The 20705-nt window shown below is 38.2% G+C and overlaps 1 protein-coding gene across 1 annotated transcript in view; it reads right to left on the bottom strand.

Moving 5' to 3' along the window:
• Window positions 1-20705, bottom strand: part of PDPR (pyruvate dehydrogenase phosphatase regulatory subunit) — a 908636-nt gene that overhangs the window by 496222 nt on the left and 391709 nt on the right. The window contains exon 8 of the mRNA XM_044081332.1: window positions 10834-10983. Coding sequence (XP_043937267.1) covers window positions 10834-10983 — 150 coding nt within the window. The remainder of the gene's footprint in view (window positions 1-10833; window positions 10984-20705) is intronic.

Genomic DNA, 20705 nt, shown 5'->3' on the forward strand with positions numbered 1-20705 from the left:
ACTCCAGGTAGCTGCCTCCAAAATATCCTTAGTAGCTACTCCCCTTAAAAAAGCAGTAGAAGTGGCAGTTGCTCTAGTGGAATGAGGTCTGATTCCAGCCGGAACCTCCTTACCATGATGAGAATAACAAAAAGCAATACAATGACCAATCCACTTAGAAATAGTTTGCTTTGAAACAGGTTTTCCTTGTGAACCCAAGGCAAAAGAAATGAATAACTGTTGAGACTGTCTGAACCCTTTAGTTCTGCTCAAATAGTAACGTAACTGCCTGTGAATATCCAAAGAATGCAAAATTTGTTCCCCCTTATTTTGGGGGTCAGCATAAAATGTAGGCAAATGAATAGATTGGTTTAAAGCCACATTAGAAACAACTTTCGGCATAAAAGTAGGGTTAGTACGCAGGGATACCCTATCCTTATGAAATATCAAGAAGGGTTCAACTGCCATTAGAGCCTGCAATTCAGATACCCTTCTAGCAGACGTAATAGCCAACAAAAAAGCAGTCTTCCAAGACAAAAACTTCAACTCAGATGTAGCTGCAGGTTCAAAAGGAGGTAAAGTGAGTTTCTCCAACACAAAATTGAGATCCCAGGAAGGAGTAGGAGCTCTACGCGGGGGTCTTATATTCTTTGCCCCACTAAGAAATTGCTTAAACAAAGGATGAGAGAATAATGGTGGATCACAGTCATAGTGAGCAGAAATAGCTGCAGCATGAACTTTCACAGAGGAGAAAGACAAACCCTTGTCTAGTAATTCTGTAAGATACTGAAGTGAAACACTCAAATTAGGCACTGAAACATCAAAGCTCTTTGCCTTGCTCCAAAGAAAAAATCTCCTCCATTTATCAGCATAAACCTTCCTTGTACTAGGCCATCTGGCCTCCAAAATGACATTCAAAACTTGTTGTAGAAGCTGCGACCCTCCAGGGTCTAGAACAGAATACGCCAGGCTGTCAGATGCAGGGACTGTCTCCTGACATTGAGGAAATGATTGTTTGTCTGGGACAAAAGGTGTGGAACTGGTGGCAAAGGCCAAGGAGGCTCCCGTACTAAACTCCTTAGTAGAGGGTACCAGTGCTGACGTGGCCAATCTGGAGCTATTAAAATCATGCAGGGCTTGTCCTGTCTGACCTTCAAGAGTACCCTTGGAAGGAGAGGTAGAGGAGGAAAGGCATATACGTGAAGGTTGCTCCAACTGAAGGACAGAGCATCCACTTTCCAAGCCTGTGGGTGAAACATCCTTGTGCAAAACTTTGGCAGCTGAAAATTTTGTGGAGAAGCGAACAGATCTATGTCTGGAGTTCCCCAAGCCACTGTGAATTGTTGAAACACATGAGGATCCAATTTCCACTCATGGGGATCCACCATCTGCCTGCTCAAAACATCTGCTAAGGAGTTCTGTGCTCCTGGCAGAAACCTTGCCTGAAGAGTGAGGTGCAAACTGAGAGCAGTCTCCCATAAGATCATAGCTTGTCTGCAAAGAGGGTACGAATGGGTTCCCCCTTGCTTGTTGATGTACCACATGACTGTTGTGTTGTCTGTTTGAATCAACACTCGTCCTGGATGAATGAGATCCTTGAAAGCCATCAATGCAAATTGGACTGCTAACATCTCCTTCATGTTGATATGCAAATGTTGAAGTCTGGCAGGCCACGTGTCTTGCACCCATTTTCCATTGAAGTGTGCTCCCCAAGCCATGTCTGAGGCATCTGTCGTTAAGATCTGACTCGCCTCTGGTTGGATCACAGAGAGTCCCTTGTTTAGGTGACATTCCTGAGCCCACCACAAAAATTCCCTTTGAATGCAAGGTATTATCTGAATGACAGTGTCCAAATCGTGGCAGTGTTGAGTCCATACGCTTTTGAGATACCATTGTAACTTCCTCATATGCAGTTTGGCATTGGGAAGTACCAGAATACAAGATGCCATGAACCCCAAGGCTTGAAGGACTGTCCTTGCAGTCAGCCTGGACCGTAGAGACAATTTTTGGAAGTAAAGGGTAAGATTTCTTTGTTTGTCCGGGGTCAAAGAGGCCATCTGAGAGGCTGTATTCAGTCTCACACCCAGAAAGCACATGTCCTGAGAGGGTACTAGACTGGACTTTGTTTCGTTCACAGAATACCCCAGGCATCTTAACACTGTCATAACATACTGTAGATGGTGAAGTAACTTGACTTTGTCTTGAGCAAGAATCAGGCAATCGTCCAAATAAGGATAAATTTGTATTCCTCTTAACCTTAAGAAGGCTATCACTGGAGCCAGGACCTTTGTGAACACCCTGGGCACAGTAGATAAGCCAAAGGGCAATGCAGAAAACTGATAATGTAAAGTCCCAGACCGAAAACGCAGAAACCTCCTGCAACTGGGCCTGATAGGAATATGAAGATAAGCCTCTGAGATCCAGAGTTACCATCCAGTGATCTTTGCCTAGCATAGGCAGAAGTTTTTGCAAAGTTAACATTTTGAATTTTGGAATGTCCAGGTATGTGTTGAGAATAGACAAATCCAGTATTGGCCTCCAAGTGTTTCCTTTCTTTGGCACAAGAAACAGGCGAGAATAAAATCCTAGCCCCACTTCTGACTGAGGGACCTCCTGGATAGCCCCCATTTTTAGAAGTAAAGCAATCTGTCTGTAAGCCTCCACCTTTTGCTGAGGAGGAACATCTGGCATGCCTTTGAAAGGAGGCAAGGTGTGGAAATAAAACTTGTAGCCCCGATCTATAATGTCCAACACCCATTTGTCCTGGGTGACCAAAAGCCAATTTTGCCTGAAAAGTGCCAACTTTCCTCCCAGAGGAGCTGCCAGACAGGAGGGATCTGGCAGCTGAAGATACAGGTCATTGTGTTTGCTTACGAAAAGGCTGACCCCTGCCCTCACCTGAAGATTGTGCAGGAGAACTCCACGTCCTCGGTCTGAAGGAACCCTGAGCATGAGCCCTGCCCCTACCACGTCTAGATCTGCCTCTAGACTGTAAATCAGAAGAAGGGTAAGCCCATCCCTTAGTAGGCCAATTTCTGCTAAACTTAGGGGGCTGTACCTGCAAAAAATCCTTAACAGTCTGCATAGACTTAGCTTTGTCTTCCATTTTCCTCAAGACTGACTCCACAGGAGAACCAAACAAAACTTCAGACTGAAGGGGAGCATCCAAAATTCGAGTTTTAACATGCTCTGACAAGTTCTGATCCTTAAGCTAGGCGTGCCTACGAATAACTGATCCAGTGGCAGCCACCCTGGAAGAGGCCTGTAAAGCATCAAAACCACACTGCAAAGAATGCTTACCCACCTGATCAGAGACATGAACCAAATCCTGTAATTCTTTACACTCTATGCCCTCTGCTAAAGCATCTACCTTAGATTTCAACTGACTAAGAAGAAAATTCTGGTACTTCAGCATATGAAACTGGCAATTCAAAGCCCTCATTGCAAGAGTGGAAGAGGTATACACTTTTTTACCCCACCTATCCAAAGCTCTAGAGTCTTTATCCATAGGAACTGGATTCTTTACAACAGAAGCCCTGACACCCTTAGGTCCCTGGCTAACAGTTTCTGGGTCAGCCCTAAGGCTCTTATACAAATATTTATGAGCCTCTGGCACTCTGTAATACCTGTCTGGCTTAACCGGGGCAGGAGGCAAAGAGTCTGGATTAAGGGAAGCCTCAGAGAAAACATCCTGAACAACATCCAAAACAGGAGGTATAGCCAAGGGCCTATGTTGTGGTAAAAACAAGAATTCCCTAAGCCTCTTTCGGGAATCTGAGAAATCCTGACCTTCCCATTTAAAATGTACCCTCATAGAATGCAGGGTTTCTGAGAAAGAAAAATCCTCTGGAGGAGAAGCAGAAGGACTAGAATCCTCTGCGTCTGAATCAGAATAAGGGGGAAAATCCTGAATGTCTTCAGCCGAAAACTCTGAGTAATCTGAAGAATGTTCCAATCCTTCCACCTCTGGCTCCACCCTAGGCCTCTTATCTGGAGGGGGCATAGAACCTCTGATCAAGGAAATCAAATCTTCTGCCATTTTAAGCATGTGTTTTTTAGGTACAGAACCTGCAGAACTAGGACTGACGCCAGAGGAAGACAAACCAGGCCTGGCCTTGGAAGGTACCTTAGAAACAGAGGGAGAAGGCCTAACCACCTTATGTAAAGAAGGGATTACAGCAACCTGAGAGGCCCCCTCGGCCTGACCCGACTCCTGAGAGGCCACATCTTGCAAAATTAAAGGTTCCCCCTGAGACTCAACTGAAACCTCGGCTGGATCCACAGATTCCACCGTGGTTTCTAAAGAACCGGCGTCCGGAACGGACGACTCATCCTGCTTGGATTTTAACGATTTCTCCTTACGCTTCTTAGCGGTAGCGGGCGTCGGAGGATCCAACGGCATATTGTAATTACACCGCTTACCGAAGACAAGCCTAGCACAATCTAACCTACGTTTAATGGTGCGCTTATTAAATTTAGCACAAAAGCGACACCAGACTACGTCGTGCTCAGGCCCCAAGCAAGGAATACAGAGAGAGTGGTAATCCCTATGAGGTATCTGTTTCCCACAAGAAATACAATTATTCACTTTTTCTGACATCCGGAATTAACTGAGGCAAGAAAAAGACAAAAATATTCTAGCGGGTACTTAGCCCAACTTGGTTTTCGGTCTGAAACTCAAAATACGAAAATTTCAGGACGCCGAACGGCACTTGCAAACGCTGCTTCTGCTTCGGACCATGCGGCAAGAAAGACTAAGGATATGGCGTCGGTCATGCACTTTAGTACCACGGCGTACTGACATCAGATCTAAGCGACCATGACCGACGCCAGCCTAACACTTTGGTATTCGGGCCGACCGAGGACAGCGGACTACCCACAGGTTATGACTGCAGCAATGTGAGATGAAGAACATCCATAATTATCAGATCTGAAGACCTTTTTAGGCAGCTTTGAGGAGGAAAGCTCAGGGGAATTGCTTCCTGTGCTCCCTGGCCTCATTGGATTTTCTAATGGGGATTTGAGCCCCTGAAGTGAAAGGTGTCGAAGGAGTGGAAGGAGGAAGCAAACTTTTCAAGAGCAATTTATTTTGAAGGTCTGCTAGCGCACGTGGATTAAACGCCCCACATATCTCACAATAGCTGTTTAGGTATGCTGGGCCTAGATAGTAAAGGCAATCCCTGTGGGAATCAGATAAGAAAACTTTATGCCCACAGGAAGTGCATTTTTTTTTAAACTGCAAAGGTTTATCAGGCTTCTCATCCATGACAAACCAGATAGCAAAGAAAGGAGAAGCAAAGAAGAAAGACTAGAAGGGATAAGACATATATATATATATATATATATATATATATATATATAAATATAAATATATAAATATAAATATATATATATATATATATATATATATATATATATATATATACATATACTAGAAAGAAGGTGGGAGGAAAGGAAGGAAAAGCAAACAAAAAGACCAGCTGATAGCAGACTTACACAACTCTTAAATCTCAACGCTTCTCAGGTGAGTGGCAAATGAGATCCAAAGTATTCTGGGGAATGAGGCATTGTGGGATGGAGAGGAGGAACTTTGAATCTTAAGCTTGGAAAGCAGCTGAGTCCGATCAGAGGTGGGATCCGAAACCCACAGGTCAAGGAACGGATGAAAATGACATCATCAGATCATGCTTTTTTTGTGGAAAAGACGATCACGGGAATAATAATTGTGCTAAAAGAAAATATTTTATTTGTAGGAAACCGGGGCATGAAGCTAAGAGGTGTGATGTGATATGTAAAACAAGTGGAAAAACAGGACATGCATGGATGGATTGTGAAGAAAATACAGAAGCTAAAGAACAAAACTGACACAAGAATGTGTAGCTAGGGGTTTAGAAAAAGAGTATACAGAACAGATTGATAATAAAGAAAAAACAGTAGATGAAAAATGAAAATAATGAAGTGGAGGAAATGGTGCAAGATGAATATTTAAACTGGAGAGTGGTGAGACGTAAAAAAACTACTGGGAAAAGGGTGATAGAAAAAGCAAGTTTAAGAGTGTAGTTGCGAAAGAAAACAAAAAAGGTAAAGGGTAATGTGAAAGAAGGTAACAAAATTTTATTAAAAGGAAGCTGAGAATCTTATAAAGAACATTAAAAAATAGATGTTTTAGAAAGGTGTGTATCACTTGATATGCATATAATAATACCAGAAGACATGAGAATATTAACAGAAGAAAGTTCACAAACTGAAAAATTATGGGGTGGGAACATTATCTGGAATATGTGAAAAGACACATCAACTATTGCAATATTATGCAATGAAACAAAAAACATTTAGATTATACTACAGTAGAATTAGTTAGAACAACAGTGATATGCATAAAATAGAAGAAAGACACATATAGAATTATTGCAATTTATGCATATGTTATGTTAAAAGAGAGAAATTGTGTTTAAAAACATTCTAAGCTATGTAGGAGTGAAAATGGAAATATTACTGGGAGATTTCAACTGTGATTTAAGAAAAAGGAGAAAAGTAGGAAGTGATGTTAGGAAAGTGGAAAGTTATATATATGGGATAAGAAACATTGGACGTACAAAAGAAATGAGATAAAAACGGAAATTGTTTTTCTACTATTGGACAGCTTAAAAGTAGTACAGGGAGGAATAAAGCAAACAGGATTTTCATATCATCTAGCTACATGGGTAGAAGTGCAAGAAAAGAAGGAATATATAACATTAGGTAAAGGCATTAAGACACTTAATGAAAAGACTTAGATGAGGAAGACAGAAAAAAGATTACTCAGTTATGGAATGATCACGTGAATCAGAATTATTTTATGAAAATTGGACAAATTGGTGGATAAGTTTGAATGACAAATATAAAAAGTGTTTTCTGGAATATCAAGCAATGAGAAAGAGGAGCGAAAAATTAAAATATAAGCAACTAAGTCATGAAGTGTTTAAAGAAATAGAAAATAAGAATAGTTTATGATAAAGAGAAGAAGCTATATGAAATGAAGCAGGAGAAGATTAAAAATGGTATATATGTTATAGAAGCAAAGATATTTTTTACTGGGGAAAAAGAAGAGGTGGTGCAATATTTAAATAAGCTTGTAAGAAAAATGAGAGAATAATAAGGGTATTGAAGAATAATGAAGGTGAGAGAGTGGATACACAAAAAATACATGAAGCAATAAGGGAGTATATAGTGGTGCTGCGGTAGCGTTGTCGCCTCACAGTAGGACGTTGTCCTGTTCGATTCTCAGCTAGAGTGTCTTCTGTGTGGAGATATGCATGGATGGGCATACCTTTGTTGAAGGTTGTGCGTCAGAGCTGGCAACTCGGCACGTAAAAATCTACTGCCAATCATTAGCGGACCGGAGTTGCACTGTGGCGACCCCTAACCGGGAAAAGCCGAAAGACACAACAACAACAACAACAACACAGAGAATACATTTAAAAAAAGGGATACAGAAGAGAGACAGAAATGGAAAGTTAAAAAAAATTAAGTAAAGTGGAAAATAGGAATATGGAAAAAAGTGTAAGAGAACTTAATGCAATTTTAAAGGAATTAAATATGGAAAAAGCCACAGGAATGGATGGTAGAGAGAGTATTACATATATTAAAAAAATGGAACAATGGCAAAAAGTGTATTTGGTGGAAGTATTAAATGAGTGGTTAGAAAAAGGAATAGCAGAAAAATAAATATGTAAAGCAGTTATGAAATTTGTATGGAAAAAAGGAGAAAAAGAGGATATAAGAAATGGGAAACCAATAGTGTTGAATAATACAGATTATAAGACATTCATGAGAATAACATAAATATTTAGTGTAGATACATTACTTGATTATATGATTTTTTTGTAAGAAAGGAAGTCAAGATTTATTATGGATATTGACAGAGATGATGGCAGGAGATATAAGTAAAGCATTTGATAGAACACAATATGATGTTTTGCGGGATATATTAAGAATATAACCGTATAAGTGATAAAATAATTAAACTATTTATGCCAGTGTATAAGAATAATAATGCGAGTGTGATACTAAATGGGTGGTTAAGAGAAGAAATAAAAATAATGTGGGATAAGGCAGGGAGGGTGTCCATCAAGCAGTTATGAATGTAGCTGTTAGTAAAATGAAGAGTGTGTTGAAAATAGCAAGATATAAAATAGCAGAAAGTCAAATACCAATAATTCTTACTTATGCAGATGATATAGTTTTAGTTATAAAGAATAAGGAAAGGATGGAAGAAGGAACTAGAAGATTAAATCAGTAATTAAAAGTGCTTGGTTTATGTATAAAAGACAAAAGTAGTGGCACTGGGTCAACAGCATAGAAGGAATTCTATTCAATGATTGGGTTATAGATAACTTAGGAATAAGATTTGGGACAAAAGAGTATGCAGATAAGCAATGGGAGAAAATAACACAGACATTAAGAGGTCATATAAACTGCTGTACAAGAAAACAAGTGTATTTAATAAAGTCTAATATTTCAGGTAAAACTGCTTATGTAGCAGGTGTTTATATGACACCATCCAAGTTCGAAAAAGAGTTATTTATTGTATTCTCAGTTATATGGGGATTCAGGTTGAATCCAGTCAGAAGAGGGATTTTGTATGTTAAAGATGAGGAGGGGGACTTGGATTGATTAACCTAATTGTTCATGCAGCTTCACTGAATCGTTGCAAAGTTTTGGCAGAATTAGAAGAAAAACATAACTTAATAAATGTTATTTATTTATTCCAGTTCGATGACTGGGGAGGTCCACTGGGCTTGGAACCCGTTTTCAGTGAAGGCCCAGGCAGAAAAGCTCCAACAATATATAGTTACATGAATAATTACTAAGAAACTTTGCATTACTGACAAATAAACTGGTAGCATTCATAAAGAAACAAACTATTACAATTTTGTTTAGGTGTAAAAAACAGGCAAAAGGCCTTGAGGCTAGATTTTACAGTATAGTTATATATACACAATACAAATGAGCAAGATTAGCTAGGTGAGAGGTTAACTAGGAGTAAAAGTGGAGGAGACCTTGAGAGGTTTAGGATGAAGAGTACAGCTGCATTTCCTGTTTGAGTAAAGGTGAGAATGAAGAAGAGTTTTAAAGTTTTCAAGGTTATCGCAGGTCCTAAGAGTGGAGGGAAGAGCATTCCATTTTTTGGCTAAGGTGAAGGAAAGCAGAAGTTGACCAGCTGGGAGCTTGGGTTTGTGGATGGTGATTAGGTTTTGATTGGTAGATCTAAGTGGTCTTTGAGGAGTATATGGTTGTAGGATATTGGATAGTGCAGGGCACTTGGTAGGTTGGAATAGTAGTCTATAGGCAGTCGTGATTTGGAGAAAGTCAAGCTGGTTATGGAGTTCAAGCCAGTTTAATGATTGAAGGGAGGAACAGTGATGAGAGGAAGATTTGGCTTTGGTAGCAAATCTGAAGATTTTATTGTAACATATTTCTAGTTTGGAGTTTTATTAGTTTATTTCTATTTTATAATGAAAGACAAACATAAGAATTTTTGGGAGAGAATAATTCTGGGAAAAAATGGAAAGATTTTGTAAATGACATGAAATAGTATCAGAATAAAATATTTTTATGGAAACTGAATATAAATATGTGTGAAAAAACAGAAAAAACAGTATTCTGATATAATGAATGAACACTATGGAAGCATTTAGGAAATGAAGAAAAAATGTGATTACGATAATACTAGCATGATGTTGAAAAATTTGAATGTAGTGATTTTATGTGGAGAGTGACAATAGGTAAATTGTCTGTCAAAACCAACATGCATTATAAAATAATACAAGAGAGGGTGTGTGTAATTATTGTGGGGAGGTTGAGACAACGGATCATGTTTTTCTAAACTGCTGAAGAGTAAAGGAAGTATGGAAAAATATGTTAAGGTAAGATACTGACAGGCTTTAAAAGTGTTGATATGAATATGTTGGAATATGGATACTATGGCAATAAAAAACAAAGAGGTGAAAGAGATTGATAAACTATTCTACAATTCATGGACAATATGGAATGAGAGACTGAACAAAATCAACTTTAATGGCAAATGGGTATTGTCTGAAATTTTGAAAAAGATATGTTTTTGGCTGTGGAAAAAAAGAGGGGGATAATTAAGACATATGGGATTGCATTATATGGTAGAGGAAAAATGTAAATAAAGTATAATATGTAAATATTGTGAATAAGTTGTGTTAATTAATAAAGAACCCCTACTCTTTTAGATAAGAGTCATGGGATCTTTTACACCCACCTAATCTATCACCAACTCAAGCAGATGGGACCTCAGTTTAACATCTCATCTGAAGGATGGCACACTATAGACTGACTGCAAGGCTGTAATGTTACAGACTGGCTGCAAATCTGTAATGCTGCAGACTGTATGTACATCTGTTAATCTAATGTATCTACAAACTGTTGTAAAAAAAGTAGCAAGGAAGAACAAGACCTTTGTTGTAGTGCTGCAGAATAGAGGACATTAATAACAAGAAGAGAAGTGAGTGGAGAAGAGGCCTGAATGGGATGAATCCAACTGCCCTTACTACCAAGAATAATGGGTAAGCAAGCAGGAAAATCAACACACAGCATGTGTGCACACACACACACACACACACACACACACACACACACACACACACGCAAAAGCAAACTATCATTACACTCCTTAACACACCTCCACTGTTGCTTTAAACTCATATTTCTCCAAATGATGCAACATTTAGCTGGTTCTTAAAACAACATACTGTCTTATGGTACGCTGGTTTGATAAAAAAGGAACTAAACAAACAAAAATTCTAGGGTTAACAATTCACTCTCCCTGCTATTAACTTCACTTACCAAAATGGTCCCAATCTTCCTGCATATTCTGAATTTCTTGCTGGTTTTTGCCTTCTGTGAAGATGGGTTTGGGATTCTTCTCAAAGCCCCCACAAAGCACACCTCCCTGCCAGCTGCGGATGAAGATTCGGCCATCAAAATCTATGATTACTATTAGGTGACAGTAAGAGACAACAACAGAAAACATGAAACACTTCCAAGCCAGGAAAGAATTTCTACAGGAAAAAATTGCAGAGTCCCATTTTTTACAGCCTCTATCAGTATAACAATTATTTTGCAAAGCTATAATTGTACCTGCATACACACACACACACACACACACACACACACACACACACACACACACACACACACACACACCTTTTGCCAGGACAATAAAAGTGCAAATTAGGTCACTACAAAAAGCAAATGAATAATGTGAATATTGGAGGGAAAGGCCAACAAAGCTCTGAAGAAACTGTGTACCAGGTCAGACTCGATCAATCCTTTATGTAGCATTTTGTTTTATTTTACTTTTTCTTCATTTTTTAACCTGTCAAACTCAACAGGCTCATCTACTTCTCTTCAGGGGTGACCCAGCATCGCTGTTGTCACAAAGTTGGCAAACTAAGACTGACATAATGAAACCCCAGATAAACAATCATGTCTAGACAAAAATATCACTGAACAGGTCAAGTGCTACTGAAGGGAATGCTGGCAGGTAAATAACTGGTTCATAAACATATTATTTATTATACAATAAAGAGAAAGTTAAGGCTTCTGATACATACATTGCATGTGAAATATAGGGACGGTCTCTGCAGAGACATAATTGAAACCTTAAACTTTTTGGTGAACTTTAATCAGCCTGCATAGCTGTTTATGTTACTTTTGTAATTTAATCTAGTCCTTTATGACTTAGATGTTGGTGCTATTATTACTGTGCAGCCTAATTACAGCGGAGTATTCACCAAAGCTGAATGAGTGTCACTACTGCTAAACTTCATACCAGTTATTGCTGATTAACTAGTTGTATTGTCATGTTTCTGGTGATCTGCTACCTCCCCAAGACACTTGGATTACAAGTGTATTCGTCTATTTGGCCACGGTGTGTTATACCAAGTGTTAAAGGAAGATACCCACCAGTATATCCACTGACTGTACTTCTGTTTACCCGTGTCTGCGTCAATTACAATATACCTTTTTTCAATCTTTGCTTCTTCTGTTTTTACCCTCCTCTGTATTTAAGGCCCATTATATTACACTCAGTCCTATACTGCGGTGGTGGTGCTGCAGTAGCATTGTTGCCACACAGACGTTGCCCGTTCGATTCTCAGTTAGAGCGTCTTCTGTGTGGTGACATGCGTGAATGGGCGTTCCTTCACTGAAGGTTGTGCGTTAGGCCCGGCAAGCCAGCACGTAAAACTCTACTGCCAATCATTAGCGGACCGGAGTTCCGCTGTGGCGACCCCTAACCGGGAAAAACCGAAAGACACAAACATACTACACTCAGTCCTGCTAAATGAAACAGCAAGTGAAGCCATGATGGAACACAGACTCACTTCATGCTGGCCTAAATCAACGTGAAAGGCAGAGGCACCATTTTAATATTGATTGTAGGTTAATTAATTTCAACTTAACTAAATATTCTGTATTTATTCAATCCCTCCAAAACAATACATTACAAACAGCTTTGATAGGCATTTGCACATTGCTGTAACCTTGATTTACTAAGTCCCCCCCCCCCCACACACACACACACACATTTTTCTCAACACAGCTCGTTAAGCATGTCATGTGTTTGTAGCAGTTCAGATTCCCAGCTGTCCTTTATTTTATTTAGGGCTACTTACTCTATTTATTACATTTGCTAAAAGTGGCATACTTTTTGCTTTAAAATAGCAGCCAGCAGTAAAAATCTGATTGCTCCTGGAAAACAAACACTACCACCAGCTGGCTCTGCTCTTCTCACCCTCACCATGCTTGGCCTCATTTTACCCCCCCCCCCACCCCACCCTGCCCTAAATTCCCACCCAACCTCACTTCAACTACAGTTAAACTAGTCTCTCCCCACAACAATGATTAGCCAACCTCATAATACCACATCACATACTAAACCAATTTCAGTTAAAAGCCCATCCATCTCACCAGTCTACCTTACATTATGCACCTCTCTCTACCCCCTCTCTTCTGACCCACTATCTACACTGCTATAACCCCTCCTAATTCTTACACAATTCTCTCTTATACCAACCCTTCTTTATATGCTAGAATCACCCTTTGCTCACTAGACATACTCCCTAAACATCTGCATTACACCGCTACAAAACCTGTCCATCCCACTACTTAACTTCATATCATCACCATCATCACTCTTGCACCTAAACCTCCCTTCTCCACATTCAGTCAGCCCAACTAGAAATACTACTCAACCACTCCTCATTTCTTTAATCCTCACAACTACCACAATTTTACCAACACAAGCTGCATTTTATAATCCCACTCTAACCAAAGCAGGCCTCAAACACAAAATCAAAACCAAGTAGTAGTTCAGCCAATTCTGTATCTATGTAAACCTACAACCTATAAACGGTGATGCTTACCCAAACCCAGATACTTCAAACACATTAAACAGCACTTGTAGTGAACAAAACCCTACACCTGCCCCACTCAGACCTCATCACTGCAGCTATTCCATGTAAACCTTAGAAGCATCTGCAGCAAACTCCGAGAATTTCCTGCCTGGCTAGTCTGCTCCTCCTTTGACATTGTTGCTGCCACACAGACATGACTAAGACAATAAATTAAATATGAGGAAATCTTAACATTATTAAATTAGAAAACACAAAAGAGCTGGTACAGTAGCAATCATCAATAAAAACAACCATCGACTTTCCTTGTGCCCTCTAAAGCCAGCCCTCTTCAATAATGCTGAAATACTAATCTCTCTCTACTCAAACTAAACCAAATTAAGACAATCTGTACAAAAGGAATCTATATACCCTCAGGCAACAGCATAACTATCGCAGAAGACAACTTCTGCTGGGCATCTACCAATATCCCAAGAAAAATTGATTCTAGGCAATTTCAACACTGACTGGCTGATCATCTACCCTGATAACCCTGCAAACGCCATCAACGTTTGCAGTCTCACATTTCTCATTTCCCACCAAATACAACAAAAACAGCAATTTAAAAAAAAGTAAAAAAAAAACAATCCTTAACTAGATCCTCACTTCATCCTCTGATAATGTAATCTCTTTAGGCACCCACCAAATGGAGAGATGATGCAATCAGCAAGCAAAGGAGAGCTGTACTGTTGGAATGGAATTCATCCTCAAATCTTTGTGAGTACCTTCACGAGGTGGACTCTGTTTTTACAAAATCTCAGCAAGACAACACTGATATATAGACTGTATTTTATATGGCATAAATCATGGATAGAACTATGTTAAAAAATAAAGGCAGCTGGGTATACAAGTCCCAAGATAGTGCACAGAACTGGAAAAAATGACAATATAGAATCCTCAAGACACAGAAACATTCCTACAATGGGGTCAGACCAGGCTGTGGGGAGGATGGCCCCCTGTTGTAGAAATTAGTAGTAGTCACAAAAATCACAAAAACTGACAGGCCAAAAAAGAGCCATAAAGATGACAGACGGGATTACTCAGGATAAGAAATAAATTATGTACTGTTACTATTATGCAAGAAGCCCAAATTTCCACACAGAATATATAAAAAAAAAAAAAAAAAGATTAAAAGAGAAATTAGAGGAAAGAAAAATACACAAGAAAAAAATGTCAAAAGGTTCAAATGCAAATTTGTGTTCATTAATACAACAGATTCATGAAAAAAACATCATATAGGCCAAGAAACCTTAGACCATTTGGAAAAAAGCAACTGAGGAAGTGTAGTAATATAAAGAACAAAATCTATAGATCTTTGAAAGGTATAGAAAAGAAATATGGACATGGGAAAGAGAGAGCTCTGATACGGTGCAATATTTATGCAAAGGAGAAAGACAAATTAATTAATACAAAAAAGCAGCTTCAAAAATATTCAAATACAAGCAAAGGCACATAGACATGGAATATTTTACAATACAAAAAAGGGGGAATGTAGAACAGAAGATTAGCAAAGTAGAAGTTGAAAAAATAGAAGCTGAAGTTATGGAATACCTGCGAAGTGAAGGATTTAGTGTAGAAAGTCTAATACAGGTTATGTCACAACATGATGGAACAATGAGTGGTCCAAGTAAGGAGAAACAGGAGGAGATGGAGAAATCTGACAAAGAAATATGGACATGGGAAAAAAGAGATTTTAATATGGTGTAATATTTATGCAAAGGAGAAAGCAAAACTAATCAATAAAAAAGGCAGCACCAAAAATATTTGAAGAGAAATACAGGCAAAGGCATCCAGATATGGAAAATTCTACAATACAAAAAATAAGAAAACAAGGGGAAAAGTAGAAAGAGGATTAGTAATAGAGAAGTTATAGAAATAGAAACTGAAGTTTTGGATTACCTGCGAAGTGAAGGATTTAGTGTAGAAAATCTAACTCTGATAAAACCACAGCATGCTAGAATAACGAATCCCCAAATTAAGGAGAAACCACTGGAGCTGGAAGAATCTGATCAGTTGCCATACAAATATACTTTGCAGCCCTCAGTAGGAAACCAGTACCAAAGTTCAGTTGGAGATGCGCTGTAAGGGAAGGAGCACGAAACTGTGGCAGCTCTGTCGCAGTCAATGTTATGGAGTGATAGGCCAGTGAGTTACCATATGGAACAGCAGCGGATGATACAGGGTGAAGCTGAAGAGAATATGCATAGGAAGATTTTCTGGAACTTTATATAGAATGCCCGCAGGAAATGGAACACAAAAAATGTGCCATTAGTTTAGAAGAAAATGATCTAAGGGAAGAATTGCTTGACTTAAAAGAGATGGCTTGACATATTAAGATCAATAAAGAAATGGACTACAGAAAATCAGTGTTAGAAGTCTGATAAAACAAATGAGCACAGTAATCAAGACTGTTTAGAGAAATTCATTAGGATATACTACACTACAACTAATTTAACAACATAAAGCCTTGCCACAAAAACACAGGGCAGCAAGGGAAATGAAGGAGAGAAATCAAATGCTATCATGGAAATACAGAACAGAGAAAACTATAAAGCAATTAAGACAAGAAGTGTTGCTGTTAGAAGAGTACAGAAGATTGTACAGATTAACAAAAATACTGAGAAAGATAGACATGATCAAAACAACATGCAGTATCAGAACAGACCAGGATCTATGGTTTGTTGTTGTTTGTCTTTTCCCGGTTAGGGGTCGCCACAGCGGAACTCCGGTCCGCTAATGATTGGCAGTAGATTTTTTATGGTGCCGAGTTGCCAGCCCGACGCCCAACCTTCAGCGAAGGCACGCCCAATTACGCATGTCTTTCGGAGGACACTCGACCGCGGGGAGGACATACAGACTCCACACAGAAGGCACTCCAGCCGTGAATTGAACAGGAGAACCTCTTGCTGTGAGGCAACAACACTACCGCTGTACCACCGCGGCTACCAGGATCTATGGTACGCTATTGCAAATAAAACTATATCAGCACAGGCAGAAAAACTTAGAAGATTTGCAGATAAATACAAAGGAAAAGTACAAGATAAGCAATTTACTGATGACCCAAAAATGTTTTATACAGAACTGGAAAACAAGACAAAAGTAATAGAAACACGAATCAAAAAAAAAAAGAACTAGATGCATTTTTATTTATGAAGATCCTGTGGAACATAACAAAGGTGCTGAATGAACAGAAGAAGTAAAAGAAAGAATAAGAATTTCAAATGTACAGGATAAGAAATGGGATAAAGCAACAGTCAGAGAAACTGAAACAAAATTAAGAAAAGCTCCTAACTGGAAAACCCTAGGCCAGATGCAGTACCTAACTTCTGGCTAAAAATATTAATATCTTTATATGAAGATTTAGCCATGAGTAAGAACTATTTATATGCGCATCCCAAACAGATGCCGACCTGGTTAATAAGAAAAAATAATACTCCTCTTTAAGAGTGAACCTACACGATATCCTAAAAACTATAGACCAATAACTTGCCTTCCAGTGATGAATAAAGCGTACACTGGAATTGATGCTGACTAAGTTTATAGTCATTTAGAAGAAAACTCGATCATGGCAATAGAACAAAAAGGTAACAAAAGAAAATCATATGGAGCAAAGGATCATTTGTTGTTAAAGTCATAATGCAGAATTGTAAAAAGAGGAAGAATCTAACTATAGCATAGTTAGAGACTACAAAAAAAGCATTTAACAGCATCTCACATTCATGGCCAAGGAGTGTTTACATATGTATAAGATGCACCTTACACTCATCGATTACATTAGTGACCATCAAACAGTGGCAAACCACTTTGCAGCTAAGCCATGATAAAGGACAAATTATTATTATCCTAGAGATACAAATTCAAAGGGGGATATTCCAGGGTGACTCTGTCACTGCTCCTCTTTTGTCTTATCCTTAACCCATTGAACTGTATGCTTAATAGATTAGGTCATGGCTACAATCTGACTCCCAGAAAACAACAAAGTGTAAAAACTTAACTTTTTGTGGATTATTTAAAACTGTATAGTTTATCAGATTAGGAACTGAAAGCACAACTGCAAGTGGTCAAAACTTTTTCAGATGATAAAAGAATGTCATTCCATCTTGATAATCATGCAAAGGCAATCTTTAAAGCAGCAAATATTAGTCTGGGATGGAATGTGATATAAAAGAACTTGAGCAAGAGGTAGTGTATAAATATTTGGGAATTGATGAAGGATCGACAATAAAACATGAACAAATGCAAATAAAACCATGTAAGGAATATTTTAGTAAACTAAAATTAATATTGTAAACACACATCTTGGAACAAAGTCCAAGTTATAAACTAATTTACTCTTCCTGTTCTAACTTATAAGTACTGGAACAGCTGGACAGGAAAACAAGAAAAATGCTGCATGCATATCAAATGATTTTTAAAAATCAGCGTATACCAAGATTTATATTCCCTACAATGGAGTAGGTATGGGTCTCCCTGAAATTGATTATATGTATAGATCTGCAATTGCAGGACTGCATACATATTTTCTGATCTCACAAGATCCAAACACAGAGAAAGTTTTAAAAGATGAGAACAAGTCTAAGATGACTTCCTTGTTTAGTTTAGCAGAAGCATATAGGTGTCAAGTGGGAATGGAAATCAAACGAGAAGTAGATAAAAATCAGGCAGCAACTAAATGTACCAAAAAACAAAAGAAAGAATATACGGTGAAGGTTCAGATGAGAAGGCAAGAGCTGTGGCAAACGCATAAATATGCTTCCAAGTACAGAAAAATCCTGGAACAACCTCATGTCGATCAGGATCTAATTCAGGAATGGTTAAGGACAGGTGAATTTAAACAAAAAGATGAAAGGTTATTGGCTGACCAGGAAAGTTTATTTTGCACACATTGATTTACAAAGTCCATTGAACATATCGGAGAAACAGACAATTCTGTAAAACAGAATTGGAAACAGTTGCACATCTTGTTGCTGGGTCTAATATACTAATGGCAAAAGGCCTGTATACTGACAGGCATAACAATGTAGCAAAACTGTTGCACTGGGGATTGTGCAAAAATTATAATACTGAAGTAGCTGAGAAGCACTGGAAATATGAGCCACAAAGCATTACAGAAAATAATGAAGTTTATAACACATGGGATTACCCATTACCAAGAGTTCAAAAAAATAAATAAGAGAAAACCAGATACAATAGTCCAGGAAAGGAAGACAAAAGTAGCATTGATCATTGAAATTGCTACACCCAGTTAATACAGTGTCTTACACAGACAGAGAGAGAGATGCACAAAGTCTCACAATACCAGGATTTGCAGGCAGAAACGAGGGCAATGCGGAAGAAGGATATACAGACAGTTCCAACAGTGGTAGGAGCAATGGGTCTCATAAAAAAGAATTTATAGTCTTATTTAGATATGTCATCGACAGATGAAACTCCATTTGAATTGCGTAAGGAGTCAGTCCTGGGAACAATGCAGGTGCTACGAAGAGCACTTTTGGCTTAACATCAAAAACTGAAATAATACTAATTTCATGAACTTGAATAATACTTTGACTTGGGAATGGGGTCCATCCCCGTCATGGTACTAGAAACCCAAAATCTTGGAGAAATTAAAAAGAGAGTGACCACCTCCCTACATTCGTAGTCATGAAGCTCAAATATCCAAAAGCAAGCCAAATAAAATATAGTCAAGCAAGCGAACTTTAAAAGCACTAACCTTATCTGCAACTTAAAACAATCTAATTAAGCAACTCCATCCTTTGGACAATACAGAGTCTGAATTCAATAGTAATTTCCTAAGCATCCAAAATTAGCTTGCCCCACTCAGAACAAGAGAGTAAAATGTAATCCTGCCCCTAACTATCCCCAAGTTCTAGGGAGTTATTGAAGCAAAGAGAAGGTTTGGAAGGCCTGCAATCAAAATAAAACCCTTCAAAATCTCCAGACTTATAGGCACCTTAGAAGCTATGACCTACATATATATATATATATATATATATATATATATATATATATATATATATATATACACACATACATATATATATATATATATATATATATATATATATATATATATACATACATATATATATATATATATGTATATATATATATACATATATATAATTATGCTTATTGACTAGGCTTATAATAGTCTGAAGACTGACAGAACAGTATGTACCCATGAATCTATATAATCATATCTAATTATAAAATATATATCTATGCTAACCTCCAAAATAAACTAAATAACTCCATATCTTCTGGACTGCCATCAATTTACTATTTGAACCCTGTTGGACCACACAACCTATACACCACCTTCAGCTACCCATAGTGATAACAATGCCCACCTTTCAACATCCATTTCATAGAATATATCACCTTATTACTTAACTTCTCCCTACCTCTTTACAAGCCCAACCCCAAGTTAATAACCATCTCCACATTTTTTATTTTCTTCAACCACTCTTACTTCTACAACCAAAAACACTTGCTTATGTTCCTGCCTAGCACCAGAAAGCTTACAGTCTGAATACATAAAAGTAAAAGCATATCTAGTGTCTATCTTATAAACCACTCTGTTAAGGAATCTTACATTAAATGCCCGTGAAAAAAACCCTACATCTACAGTCCCAAGAAGTGCATAAAATGTCAACATCTTTATGTCACCCAAAAGTCTTTTTTTCCCTACACAACATGGTTTTTGCCCTCATCACAGTACCAGCACTGCACTACGTAATTTTATCAACACAATAAACACCCACTGAAGTAAAGGTGACCTAGTAACAGCCAAGGCCTTGTACATCATTTCTCACCATAAACTCTTGTATAGACAGGTTTCAGTAACTCATCCCTGAACTGGTTCCCCGTCTACCTTAGTAGTAGGTCCCAGGTAGTGAAATGGCAAAATCAACTCTTCACCTTTCTTCCAATATCTGTTGAAGTCTCCCCAAGGCTCCATTCTTGGCCCTATATTATTCATCATCTTTGTTAATGATCTGCCCACAGCTACTAAACATGCCTCCATCATACAATATGTAGACAACTCCACACTTATTTGCATAGCCCACAACCTAAAAAAATACAACTTGTCCAGAAAACTTTCTCCTCAAACAAAAAAGGCTAGTTCTAAATTACTGCTCAACCTCAAAGTGAAACAAATATTTTTCACTCCACATCACTTTACATTTCTAAAACACAAACTTTTCTATATCCTCTGCTAACTCCACTGTTATTAAACTGCTAACACATTAAACCACT

This window comes from Protopterus annectens, chromosome 8.part0, assembly GCF_019279795.1.
Source record: "Protopterus annectens isolate FY-2018-M chromosome 8.part0, PAN1.0, whole genome shotgun sequence".
Classification (NCBI taxonomy): Eukaryota; Metazoa; Chordata; order Ceratodontiformes; family Protopteridae; genus Protopterus; species Protopterus annectens.